The 13853-nt window shown below is 36.5% G+C and overlaps 1 protein-coding gene and 1 non-coding gene across 3 annotated transcripts in view; one reads left to right on the top strand and one right to left on the bottom strand.

Moving 5' to 3' along the window:
* HCN1 (hyperpolarization activated cyclic nucleotide gated potassium channel 1) overlaps window positions 1–13853 on the bottom strand; it is a 452074-nt gene that overhangs the window by 400216 nt on the left and 38005 nt on the right. For both annotated transcript variants that reach the window (XM_053590960.1, XM_053590970.1), the window contains exon 2: window positions 2456–2879. In XM_053590960.1, the coding sequence (XP_053446935.1) occupies window positions 2456–2879 (424 nt within the window). The remainder of the gene's footprint in view (window positions 1–2455; window positions 2880–13853) is intronic.
* On the top strand, window positions 11761–11867 carry LOC128592159 (U6 spliceosomal RNA). The gene has a single exon (XR_008381785.1). It is a non-coding gene; the product is annotated as a U6 spliceosomal RNA (small nuclear RNA).

Here is a 13853-nt window from a genome sequence, read left to right as displayed (position 1 = left end):
AGTTTCTTTGTGACCATAGTTAAAATCAGGTAGGTGATAGAGTGATGAATTTGTATTAAAATCTGGATTTTGTCTTCTTGTGTTTCTTCCCAACTTAAGAGTATTACTAACAGGCATTAAATTCCATGATACAGGATATAATATGGGTGTATCACATAATCAAGAAAACATTCTTCACCTAAATGAGCTTGTGGTTCATTTATTACCAAGGTCATTTATTTATAAGGAAGGTCTTGCCAACTCACAAGTCTGGCCTGAATGTGTTTGGTTACCACATGTCTGTGAGTGCCTATTAAATTGCCTTTCACAATGCTGATGGCAGCAAGCCAATGCTCCTGAATTATATCATGGCATCTTTAAAATGCCATCATGTTACACAGAGCCAGGTGCCTGCAACTACTGCCAGGAGCCAGAGGACATCGGTGATAAGGAGTGTCCTCTCCTATAACCACATGGCCTGCCATTTTATCTGATCAGATGCCATCTGTTCATCCTGCTGCCATTCTCTAGAGTAACTGGGTTAAAACTACATAACATCAAAAATAGTCACATTGCCTACCGTATTTTTAATTGACTGGATATTTATATCAGTGATTTTTCCCTCATAGGCTATTTATTTAAAATAGTTTTTGTGGCCTTGTTTTAAGAGGTAATTATCTAATTCTGTCATGCTGCATGATCACACTTTACTTAAGGAAAGTCCTGTATGGTTTCTTAAATGATCTATAAAAGAGTGGAATAATGAGATATTTATAATTAAAAGCACATGTTATAGCAAGAACCATATAGTCATGCAGTGAAGAGCACCAATTACAAGTCAGACCGCCAAGGTTAGGATACCAGCTCCACCTCTTACTGGTTCTGCACTTCTAGGCCAATTACCTTACCTTACTCTTCATCCGTACAATGAGGATAATAATTGTGTCTACATCCTGGGGTTGTTGGGAAGATCAGTGAGCTAATCCATGTAAAAAATCAAGTAAATTACTTGACACACAATAAGCCCTCAAAAAATATTAGCAATTACTATCAAGAATCATCATGGTTGGGCATTAATCTCAAATTACTATAAAACTTTGAGAACTGAACAATTTATTCCATTTTAGATGGAATGTATTACATAGAGAACGATTACAAGATAAATCCAATTTCTCAAATGTGCTTCATTTGATTTTAAGTATATTCCATACCCATATTTTAAGAATGATCTGTTTTTATTCCATCAGTATATTATGCAGTGTTTTATTATTGCATGTCATTTCCTGAAATCCTGTGAACCAGAATGTCATTGACAAACACATACAAAAACATTGCTACGGCCTCACAGAAAGCAAACACAACTCATGTTTTAGGACTTCTTTAAAAGCATAATTTATCTTAAAAATGCTAAAAAGCATTTCTGTAGGGAGTAAAGAAATAAGCCAGTGTACTGCTGCTTTCTTCAGTGCTGGCGTAGGCACTCTAGAGGCCTTTGGACTCTCATTTTCATGCAGACAATAAAATTTGGGTTATAAGTAATACAAAAGGTAGACTTAGGAGAAAAGAAAGACAAAAAGGTTAACTAACATGCAGACTTTAGAATCAGGGACATAACCTCCTTTGCCTGATGATGGTACACTTAACTCGAATCTTTAGAAACTCAGTTGGCTGAGTCCTTTTAGGTCCTACCCTCTGCGTCAGAACAACAGATGCCTTATTCAGCAAAATATGGGTCTGACTGGCTAGATTCCCTCCATGTATTCATTGCACTATTTATGTTTTCTATGTACTAATTTCTCTCCTGGGTATGCTATGGGAAGAAACTATAATAAACAACTATAGGCAAAGCATAATAATGAGCAAAATTAATATGCTGAAATCAAAGTTTTTAGGTGTACAATTTGGAAATATAGAGACACTATTTTATCCAAACTTAAATGCACAAAATTTCAATGTTAGAGGAAACATACACCACACTATCTTAGAGAACAAATGTTATACTAGATTAGAAATCCAAGTCTTGTTAAAGATATGAGATGTATTCTTTTTCTTTTTTTGTGGTTTTGGCCAGGTTTTTGAACCTACCACCTCTGGTATATGGGGCCGGCACCCTACTCCTTGAGCCACAGGTGCCACCCAGATATGTGCTGTATTCACTTTACCTAAAAAGACCCCCAAGGCGAGGGAAAGTTCACATTGATTAGGATAAAAAATTACTGATTAAAGTGGATCTGTTAAAAAATTAGCATAAAATAATTATTTTATAATCACTAGTTTTTTTAGTTGATTCAAATACAATATTTGACCATATCTTTTAATGTTATAAATATAACATTCATCAAAAGAGAAGTTAAAGAAGTTATTTTACTTAAATTTAAAAAACTCATTACATATAGCACAGGTGTTCATTTTGAAACAATCATAATTAACAATCTCATCATACAGTGGCTTTAAAAAAGAAAAAGATAAGTCTTACCTCTTCCCACTGATGTATGTATCTAATCAACCTTGAAAGTCGTAATAATCGCAAGAGACTGAGAATTTTTGTAAACCTCACAATTCGAAGTGCCCTGGCTGTCTTGTAAACTTCTGAATCCATTCCTTTTTCTACAATAAGAAATATATAATCCACTGGGATGGATGAGATGAAGTCAACCACAAACCAGCTTTTTAAATAATTCATCTTGATCACTTTAGGGTCCAGGATAATTTCGGAACTATCTTCATTGACAGTCCCAGTCCTGAAATTCATGATCAGGTCCAACAGGAAAACTGTATCTGATGCCACATTGAAAACAATCCATGGTGTTGTTGTTTGCTCTGTAAAGAATGTGATTCCAACTGGTATGATGACCAGATTTCCAACCATCATTATAAGCATTATTAAATCCCAATAAAACCTATAACAAATAAAAAAATCATATTTTAAAATGTAGAAAATAGCCAGCCTATTCTCCCCCATAACAATTATTACTGATACATGGATAGATATATAAGCAAAAGAACAAAAAAAAAATGGTTTTATGAGAAATGTAATTTCTTCAATGCTTATAAATTGAAATCTAAAAATGAATGTATTCCTAAGCCAAGGCATTATGATTATTGAATTCTAAAATTATTTGCTATAAAGCATTATGCAAGGAAAATTCAAAAGTACCCTTGCCCCACTTAAATAGTAAAGAGGCAAAATAAACTACCTGTGTTATAGTCAAAATATAGAAAGAAACAAGGAAGTACAAGAATGGAAGTTCCACAAGACTGCCTTTGGGAAGACTATTTGGAGATGTTTTGAAATATTTTATATGTCCATTTATCAATCATAGATTTGAAGAAACAGTAATAAAAAGGGTACTCCAAATATATCGGTACTAGGAACACAGATCAGGTCAGCCATGAATCCTACGTGGCCTGCAGCTTTGCAGAACTCCAAATACTTATGCTTTATTCTTCTTTTGTTTGAATAAGAAAACTAAAACTAATTTTGGTCTGATGCTGAGAAGTATTTAACAGTCTCTACTTCAGATTTGAAACTAGAATTTACCCAAAATTGTGCTTTCATCACTACTTTTTGAACAGCTACTTTAAATATATTGCCATTACTTTTCAAAACAATTTGTTCTTTAAAACTTCAAAATCTAATTTTGAACATGCCTGTGATTACTAGCTGCCTTCAGAAATATTCTCAACTTACATTAAAATTGAAAGAAAACCAAGAACTTCATCCCAAATTGATGTACCTTAACTAAATTCATCAGAGATGACTATAATCTTATTTTTATGAGAGTTCTTTTGTCTGTAGACACTGCTGTTAACAAACTAAATACCCTGTTTCCCCGAAAATAAGACAGTGTCTTATTTTAAGGTGTGCTCCCAAAGATGCCCTAGGTCTTATTTTCAGGGGACGTCTTATCTTTCCTGTAAGTAGGTCTTATTTTCGGAGGATGTCTTATTTTCGGGGAAACGGGGTAATAGACTATATTTGCTACAATGTGTACTTATAAAAATGAAAAAGCAAATCAATTAACACAACTATATAATCATTAAGTAAACTCTGGAAACATGACTTACTTAAGAGGTATCTTTTCTGGTAGTTTTGTTATATAAATAATATAAACTTCCATAATAAAAATCTTTTAACCATGATATCTTCATTTTGCATTAATTCGCTTAAGACAATTTGAGCTACATTTAAACAAAGTACACATTTGCATAAACCTTTCAAAATTACTATCACTAACTATAAATGACTCTTAGAATAAGAGTAGTGGTATGAATATAACAAGCCCTTCCTCCCCTTGTTTTGAGCCCCTGAATGATGTAAATGAGAAATGTTTGTCATTTTGAAGATTTCATCAGTATTTCTATCAAAACTTACCTGTATTTTATAAACATGTATATAAATGTCTATGTCTGTCAGACAACATGCACTGGACATTTAAATAAACCCTTTTTTGTTTCTCTTTTAGTGGAAATGTAAAATGTGTCCTTTAACACATTAAGAACAAGGAAAGACGTGAAGGAGATAGAATATTGTAATAGCTCTTGCACAAAGAAATGACATCACTGAACTCTAAAATGAACTCGTGTGTACCCTGAGGACTTTTCGCTTCTGGACACTATTATCAAGTCTTTTCTGTGAACTTCTTTCTCTGCCCTCCTCTGGAAAGCTGCTCCCCCTGCATGTTATACACAGTCCTCTTATCTTCTATTCAACACATGCCCTGGGGGCAATATTAAATCCTCATCAATGTCTTTAATGATTGGTTTGTAACCAATGACTCCAAAGCTTTATCTCCAGTCCATTCCTGTCTTCCCAGCCTCTAGAGCTTCATAATCAGCAACCTGTTAAATCTCTCTCCTGGCACATCTCACAGTCATCTCAAACAGCATGCCTAAGCTCAAAGTCATCATCTCCCACATATATTCCTCACATGTTCTTTATCTCAGGGAATGAAACAACTCTGTGTGATTTGCAAGCCAGAAATCTTGGAGCCATTCTAGATAACTCCTGCCCCCAAATCTACCCAATCTCATGTCCCATAGATAACCAAGGCTGTTTAGTGCTAATGCCTAATGATCTCTTGTATTCATCCAGTCGCCTCTTACAATTCTCACTGCAGCTGTCATTCAGAAATTCCTACCAGCTGTTTAATTTGGAGACAAGTTATTTAAATTCTTTAATCCTAAATTTTCTTGTCCGTAAAATGAAGATTCTTATAGAACCAAATGTACAGGATTTTGTGAATTAAATGAAATGATATATGCAAATCACAAAGCCTGGTATATAATAAACTGTGGTACAACAATGCTGGCAGTCTAGTCAGTTTCCAATTACTTCCTTACTTACCAAAATAAATCCAATTTGTGGAAAGGACCCAGAAGCCCATTGAAAGGTACTCACTTCTATAGACATTCTTATATTTCTGTCATTAAGATAGAAGGGCTTATTGAAGGAAAACTAATACTTCTTCCCTCTAAATCAATAGAGATGAAAAACATGAAGTTCCTCCATCCATGCTTTATTATAATAATAATGTTCATCACCCCAGAGATTTTTATTATGAGTACTTACTAGGGTCTGAAGCTGTTTGATATCTCAGTATCAATATGAAGCTCCATTAACCCTACAATTTCCTTTTAAAGTATCATTGACTCTAATATTGTGATAGACTTGTATAATACTACGCTTTCTTTGAACAACATGGATTCCTTCCTTAGGTAACTAATTCATTCCTTAGATAACCAAATACAGTTTTCACTTATTGTGGAAGTATGATATAATTTTTGTTTTTTTAAACAGTAAATGTATTCCTGAAAACTGACCTCATGAGAATCTCTAGCTCAGCTGCCCATTAATTTTTTCTTTTGAACTCATTCTAAAGAGTTCTAAAGAGCGTATCCAGGCTCTTTCTTTATCTTAATTCTCAACTTCTATGTCATACACATTTACTACTACTTTGTCTTTCCTATTTATCCCCTTTCCTTTCCTGCTGCTCTCTGTTGTAAGACAGAGCTACCTTTCTTTAAAAAAAAATTCCTCTTGAGTCTCCTACCTTCTTTCTGCTCAATTCTACCCACTTGATCCAAAGCAATCAACCTACCACGTAAATTGCCCAGTCAAAAACCAGCAATGACTCTCTCAAGTAAAAAATAACTTTGTCTACTCATCAAGGCCACTCCATGCTCTGGTATCCTTGCCCCTTCCCAGCCTCTTCTTTTCACTATTTATGACCAGCATCCCATATTTCAGGCAAGAGGGCACTTGCTCTTGCTTTGCCATCACGCCTACCTACGTACAGGTACAGAACAGAGTGTTACTTATTTCTGACCTATCATTCTACCTATTAGTATTCTACTTGTCCTCCTAATCCCATTCTGGAAGGAGGTTATAGTAGTTTTGTTTTAATAGACTTTATTTTTTAGAAAAGTTTTAGGCTCACAGCAAAATTGAGCTGATAGTACAGACATTTCCCATACAGCCCTCTGCCCTCCATATGCAAAGTTTCACCATTATCAACATGACTTACCACGGAAGATTGTTTGTTTCAATTGACCAACATACACTGACACATCATTATCACCTAGAGTCCATAATTTACAGCAGGGCTTACTGTTGCTATCAACATTCTATGGGTTGAGCAAATTTATAGTGATGTGTACATAAAGTAGTTTCACTGCCCTAAAAATCCTTTGTATTTCTTCCCTTCATTTCTTATATATATATTTTTTTACAATTCCCACAGTAATATATAAGATCTGATAATTAAGTTTGTGAACTCATCCTGGAAAATTACCACATACCTCACTGCTGAATATCACTATGGTGACTTTGGACTAGTGAGAGAAATTTAAAGCCTAAGAAAGTATTAACATGTGTCCCAATCCAAGCAATCCAAGCAACAGCAGACATGTTTGTCTTCTCCCTGTTCCTGCAACTACATTTATACATCATGTATCAAACTTCTGTCGATGTTAGTGGCCTTATATTGCTTCCAATTCTCTTGTTTATGGTGTTTTACAACTTTACTCACCTCTCCTACTTGAAATGCTCTGAAATCTTTGGTTTCTATGAGTCCACATTATCATAGTCCCCACTCGTATTTCTGTACTAGCAGGAGCTTATTTTTCTTAATTCCTATCCAACAACTCTTCTGTCATTAATGTGGGCATTCTTCATGACTTGATCCTACCCAAATTTTCTTCCCTCTATTCACTCTCTCCTTAGACCTCTTTAATTCAGGTAGGTATGATGTTAACATAAATGGTTCTCAATGCTAGCACTGCCTTTAACTCCTCTAACTCTCAATGTTCCAATAGAACAGTCATCTCATCGGGTTTAAATCCAGACCAATTAATTTTATGATCTCATAATAATTAACCTAATATTTTATTTGTTTCTTATACCCTGCCTTTTTCCCCCTTTCATCCATCTACTAAACATAAAACTAAAATGATCTCTGGGTGGCACCTGTGGCTAAAAGAAGTAGGGCACCAGCCCCATATGCCAGAGGTGGCGGGTTCAAACCCAGCCCCGGCCAAAAACTGCAAAAAAAAAAAAAAAAACTGAAATGATCCCTGACTTCTCTCTCTGTCCAGCTCTGGCATTTCATTACTTGCCTGGCTCTATATTTTTTTTCTAATCCAATAGTGTTCATATTCCACCTTTTGTTTTGTTCCATCATTCTAGATGAAATTCTTATTATATAATTATTTTGCTTACTAATTTCCCTGCTTCTACCTGTGCCACAAAATTTCACCTTGGGTATATCCACCAGACTTTCCTATTGCTTACAAAATGAAATGCAACCATTCAAAACGTCTAGACGCTCCCCACATCCATGATCCCCAACTAAATTAAAAAAACAAAAAACAAAAAACTTTGATTATTGTCTTTGCCATTCCCCAACAACTGTCATCTGGAATTTCCTTCCCCAAAACCCAAACTCAGCCTCCACATTTACTGTTATCACTTCCACAGTCAGCAAAGTTCCAGTTCCATCAAAATATTGCCTTTCATCCCCTCACCAGCCTCACTGGGTTTGGCCTTCTCCCCTCCTCAAATGGCTCTTAATTTCTCTATGCGATTTCTAGTAGCTCAGTGCAACTGCTTGCGAAAAATGAATACCTTACCATAAAGCAATGACAATAACAAATTGAAGGCCAGTTAATATCAGTGCCCCAAAATACTGTTTAATTAAATGCCAATCTTCTGTACACTCTAAGTGCCTAGCAAATAGTACATGCATGTATGCATACTGCCAATTTTCCAATGATCAAATTCCAATGGAATCATGTCTGTGTTAATGAAGGCTTATTATATCATTATAAAATGTTACTTAACATATATGTGATCATTTGTTCCTTTGGATGGTTTTGAAATTAATTGGGCATAAGCCTTTGTTTATTTTTCCTTGAGTGGTAGATTCATGATGCATAATTTTAAGCCATCCTAATTTTCTTGCTTAGACTACACAATAAATACGTTATCACAAATATATTTATCACAATAAATATATGGCTATTCTCGTGATGGCCAAATGAAGGCCACAACTTTCATTCTGCTCAGTCCAAACATACATTCATCCCCTATTTGTTGCCCATGAATTATACCTCTGTGTAAGTCTACAAAAGGTACAGAACGAGTCAAACTTCCCTGTGCATTCAGGGCATCTAGGCTGCAGTATTCTATTGTTATAATGACATGCATAATTTACATTAAAAACTATCAATTTATAATATTTTAAAATAATGGATAAAATAGCTCCTGGAGTTTAAATTCAGAGATCTTCAGAAAGTCCAACTTAAAACTACTCTTTAGCTTTTTAATTTTCTTTTATTTTATTGATCAATTTTATTTTCTGCTTGTAACTCTCAGCATTTTACTCTTCTAAGGAAGCCAAAAAGCAATGCCAGTGGTCACGTGATCCTCATCAAAAATGTGTTCTAGTACCATTCATTCTAGTATAAAATTCAGTACATTGAGCTTCAATTTTTTAAGTTTTCTAAGGAAGGACTAATTATCTTAATGGTAAGATAGTACAATGACACAAATGTTGAAGAAGCCTCTATTTTGAAGCCCCATTGAATGACTACCAGTGTCAGGTGGCTTTATATCTACTGATAGATACATTGACACTGTGAAATTTTTAAAAGAAAGTAGGTAAATGAATTTTTTTCTGTCTAAAAACATGGGCATGTTAAGCAGCTTTAGGAGTTTTAATTTTAGATTGATTCATGCCTCATTGCTATCATAATTCTCCTACCACATTCCTTATTTTCAAATCATCCAGTTTATGTTTCTGGTTGCTAACAATAGAAGTAACTTCCCCTGTGTTTCTTATTACTCTGAAAATCTCAAAAAAACCTTTATCCTCTTTGTTCATTCTTAAACTGCCAATGCCATACAGATTTTTTGTATAACTATTCCAGTTTGTGGGTACATAATCAATATCCAAATATGCTAATATGTCCTTAAATCTATTTATGTTTTGTAGGAATTTTGGACTGTATTCATGATCCTGACTTCCAGATCATTTACGTCACTGAATATTAAGAAGTTAGCGCTAAGGCAAAAATATATAAGTACATTTTATTAGATAATACGTACTGCAGATACATGGACTCATTTGATAATCAAAACCACCAAAGAGGTAGGTAACATTCTCTAATGTAGACAAGAGGGAGACTGAAACTATCAGGTTAGTAACCTTACTCAAGTTCTTGTAGGGAGGAAATGGTGGAAATTGATTATAAATCCATGACCAACTTCTGTGTTTGTATTTCTTCCACAATATTCAATTTCTAGATAAATGATTCAAAGATTTAAGAGTAGTATAAAAAAATATTCCCTCACTTAATAGGAAAGCAATGGCCACACTTTCACCTGTCTTTATCGATCACTCATCTGAGGAAAGAGTTCACATAGTTGCTTTCCCAAGGGAAGTCCAAACTCAGGAAGGGAGGACAATGGTACTTCAGGTACAGTCAATGAATAGCCTTTGATCTTGGTACCTTTCAATATAAAAGCCACTGACAGTTTGCCTACATTCCCAGAGAAAGTGATATCTGTCCTTCCATACACAAGTTTCTAAATAACGGAGGTATGGGATCTGTCCTTCCATACACAAGTTTCTAAATAACGGAGGTATGGGATCTGTCCTTCCATACACAAGTTTCTAAATAACGGAGGTATGGGATCCTATTTCAAAAGGGATTTCTGAATTCTTTTTACCTATGTCTGCAAAAATACCTTACTAGTGTATTAACCAAAGTCAGTTCAGGTGCTCAAAAAGAAAACAGCTCTTGAGAAGCAAGAATCAAATGTAGTACCAAATACTCTCTACAAATGGTTGATTATAATAATTCCAACAAATGCATATTGGCTATCTTCTACATACCAGGTATAGCTTTAAGCATTTCAAGAAATGCATACATAAATTTATACAAATACTGCCCTCAAGGACCTCAAAAAATTAATATAAAATTAAGAATTATAGTTAAATAAGACTGAGAGAACTTAAGACAGATTTTTAAATAGTACACAACAGGTACTCAGAGTTTCCAAAACAGAAACAATTGTTCATCTGTCTAAGGTGAGTACTGTTATTAAAGCAATTCAAACAGCATTTGCTAAGAAATACCTAGAGTTTATTCATAGCACAAATATTAATTTGTCAACAAATATGTGCTGCTAGCTGGGTTCAGCAGTATCTTCATAAAGAAAATTAGAAATACTTTAGTACTCAAGAAGACACAAGCAAAAAAAGCTAAAGAAATTACTAGTGTATTATAAAATATTGTGATGGCCTTTAAAGGGCACTCTCAAGAAACACAAAAGAAGGTAGCCAAGTCTTCTACAGGAGAGTCGGACAGGATTTCATGGAGTTGGTGAATTGATAACTTACCTACAATGCTACAAAAACATTTTTGCTGTACACAACAACGCAATCAATCATTGATCACTAAACAGTTGCCACTAGGAATACCCAGAGAATTAGAGGCAATGTAGAGATAAAGAGATTAAATGTCAATAAATATTAAAAGGTCCAGTGGTATATTTATGTTTTCAGCTGATGTCTTAGCTGTTACAATATAAAATAAATCAAAGGCTATACTAAGCCTTTGCTCATCATATATTTTCAAGATCCTGTTTTCCTAATTAAAATGTAAGCTCATGATCAAGGACAGCCAAGAATCAAAGAAAATGAACAAATAAAGTCTCAAAAAAAGTGTTCAGTTCTACTTATAGTTATAAATTGTATAGTATTTTCATCTTCCTTCAAATGCTTTTCTAAGTAATCAATATCTACTTGTTTTTAACAGATTTTTGAAGTTAAAGATTATTCACTTTCACAGATATTGAGCCCTACATAGATAAATAAAAATGCCATTTCCATTTAGCTTGTTTTTTTCCCCTAAAACAGTAATGTTTAAAGATGTTACTTTATACTTAAAACTGCATTGATATTTTCACCCACTGGCAGCTGCATATTATCTGAGGAGCAGAACAGGCTCTGTGTCAGGAAGAAAATGATTCTATCAGGAGCATATGTTTCCAGGTCTGTAACAAATATCAAGGGTGTGTGGGCAGAGTAACATTCGCTATGAAACATTAAAAAATTAAAGACTGAGTTTCTTTCATTTTCTAGGCAATTCACACTAACACTAGGGCATATTTCAAGCAGAACTCCCAGTATACTGAGAAATTTTCAGTCACCTACAAATAAATCTAATGAATACCCACTCCAATTCACTTCAGTCCTCACAAAGAATCCATATATGGTGCTCGCTTCGGCAGCACATATACTAAAATTGGAACGATACAGAGAAGATTAGCATGGCCCCTGCGCAAGAATGACAGGCAAATTCGTGAAGTGTTCCATATTTAAAAAAAAAAAAGAATCCATATATGTTTCTAGATAAGTATATCAGAGCACATGTTTCTGTCCTCTCTTCTTTAATCCCTTCCTTAATCATTCAATGGTACTTATTAAATCTCTCTTTACTATAACAGAAAGAATACCACAATGATTTGTTACTGAACAGGCAACAGAACACCACTGGTATGTGGAACTTGCTCTTGATTTTTTTATATGGGCCAATAACATAGAGAAAGGGGCAGAGACAAGATGGCTAACTGAAGCCAGATTTCCACAGAGGCTCCTGTCCAGAAGGAGAGTTAAAGGACAGAAATTTAGTAAGTAACCTGGTAGATTAGAGCTGCACCAAGAGAGAAGGTTGAAGAATGCACATCAACCCTGCTGAGCCAAGCTGCGACCCCAAGGATACAAACAAAACGTACAAAATCCATCACCAAGCAGAAAGGCATCCCCTCCCCCAGGAGAAGAGTTCGGAGTACCCCATAAACAAAGGAACAGAGTTGAAAAGTCATCCCATTATATCCCACAGGCAAGATTCTCCAAAGTCTGGACCTACTTCCCCTACTAGGGTGCCATGGCCTCTCCTGCCAGGCATAAAACTGTATAAAACTGTATATATTCTCTACTTGCAATTATGAGCTCCCAGCACTCCCCTCCACTCTCACTCTGAGGTCTGGAAGCCTATCCCCCAGGAGTCCAGATTCTTGGTTATTATCTTGAGAGGTACAGATAGGGCATGGACTGCTGCTGGCCAGTACTGATTCTGCAGCATGGGGGTGAGGAGAGGACAGTCAGCTGAGAGGGAACCACACCAGAATGGCGGTACCCCGAAGCACAGAGCAGCAGCCATTTTTGGCAAAAATAGGGCTCACCTCTGGATATTCCAGAGTCACACCCGCTGTCTCTCTGGGGAACCACAGGAGGCCAGGCATCTTCCCCAGTGGAAGCCACTGGCAGAAAAGATCTGGGACAGAAACACAGGCCCCATGAGTAAAGGGTTTGCCTGAGGTGGTACCAGCCTCGATGGAGTACAGGGATGAGAAAATGCATGCACAGAGCTGGCAGATTCCCAGAGTGGAGCTGACCCAGAGGACTGCTTTACTGAGCCTAAGATGCACCCGACACTCAGGGGATCATCAGCCTAGACAAAGGAGGGAAGGAGGCTAGAACTGACAGCTAACCGTGCTGCAAATACAAACTACTGAACAGTAGCAAAGACAGGGCCTGAGGCGCAGGTTCTGTGAACTCAAAACACCTTCTCTTCTGCAGGGGAATTTAGCCAGGACAGAAACAAATTCTGCAAAGTTGTTCTGTTCTGTCAGTAACATCAATCAGGGACAGGGACGGAACTGAGTACAGCCCCAGCCTCCATCAAGTGCCCGAGATTGTCAGGCCTCACCTCCAACCTGCTGGATAGTGGCAGAGAGCAGCGGCCTGGCTGAGGAGACATAGATAGTGCAAACCCCTGGAGTATCTGCTTATTGGAGGCAACTGGGTCACAACCCTGCAGGGTTATCAGTGACTTTCTGTGACAGAGGTGCAAGGTGGGGAAGGAGACATCAAACTTCCCAGACTAATCTATTTGCTGGGTGGGTCCTCCTGACCTCACGGAGCACTGGAGCAAGTCATATGTGAGTTGAGTTGTCAGCAGGCCCCTGCGATCTAGTTGCCAGAGACCTTTTAAACTCTCCCACCTGAGACAGGTGCTAACTGAGACAATTGATTTTGACCTCTTGAACTGGGCCAATCGCCCGAGGACTATCCAAGTGGTACCCTCGGTGTGTGGTTGTAGGAAGGTTTGATTTTCCTTTTCCAATTGTTGCCTGTGGGGGTGAGGTGACTTAATTGCTAGTATTTCTCCATAGCTGAGACTTTAACCCCTAGTAACTGATTCACTAGGGTCGGACAGAGAACATCTGAAAACAAGATAGAGCCACTTATCCCCACCACACCAAGCAGCTCCCCAGTTTCTCAGACCATAGCACTGTACAGATC

This window comes from Nycticebus coucang, chromosome 1 (assembly GCF_027406575.1).
Source record: "Nycticebus coucang isolate mNycCou1 chromosome 1, mNycCou1.pri, whole genome shotgun sequence".
In the NCBI taxonomy this organism is placed as follows: domain Eukaryota; kingdom Metazoa; phylum Chordata; class Mammalia; order Primates; family Lorisidae; genus Nycticebus; species Nycticebus coucang.
This window is presented reverse-complemented; position numbering and strand designations above follow the sequence as displayed.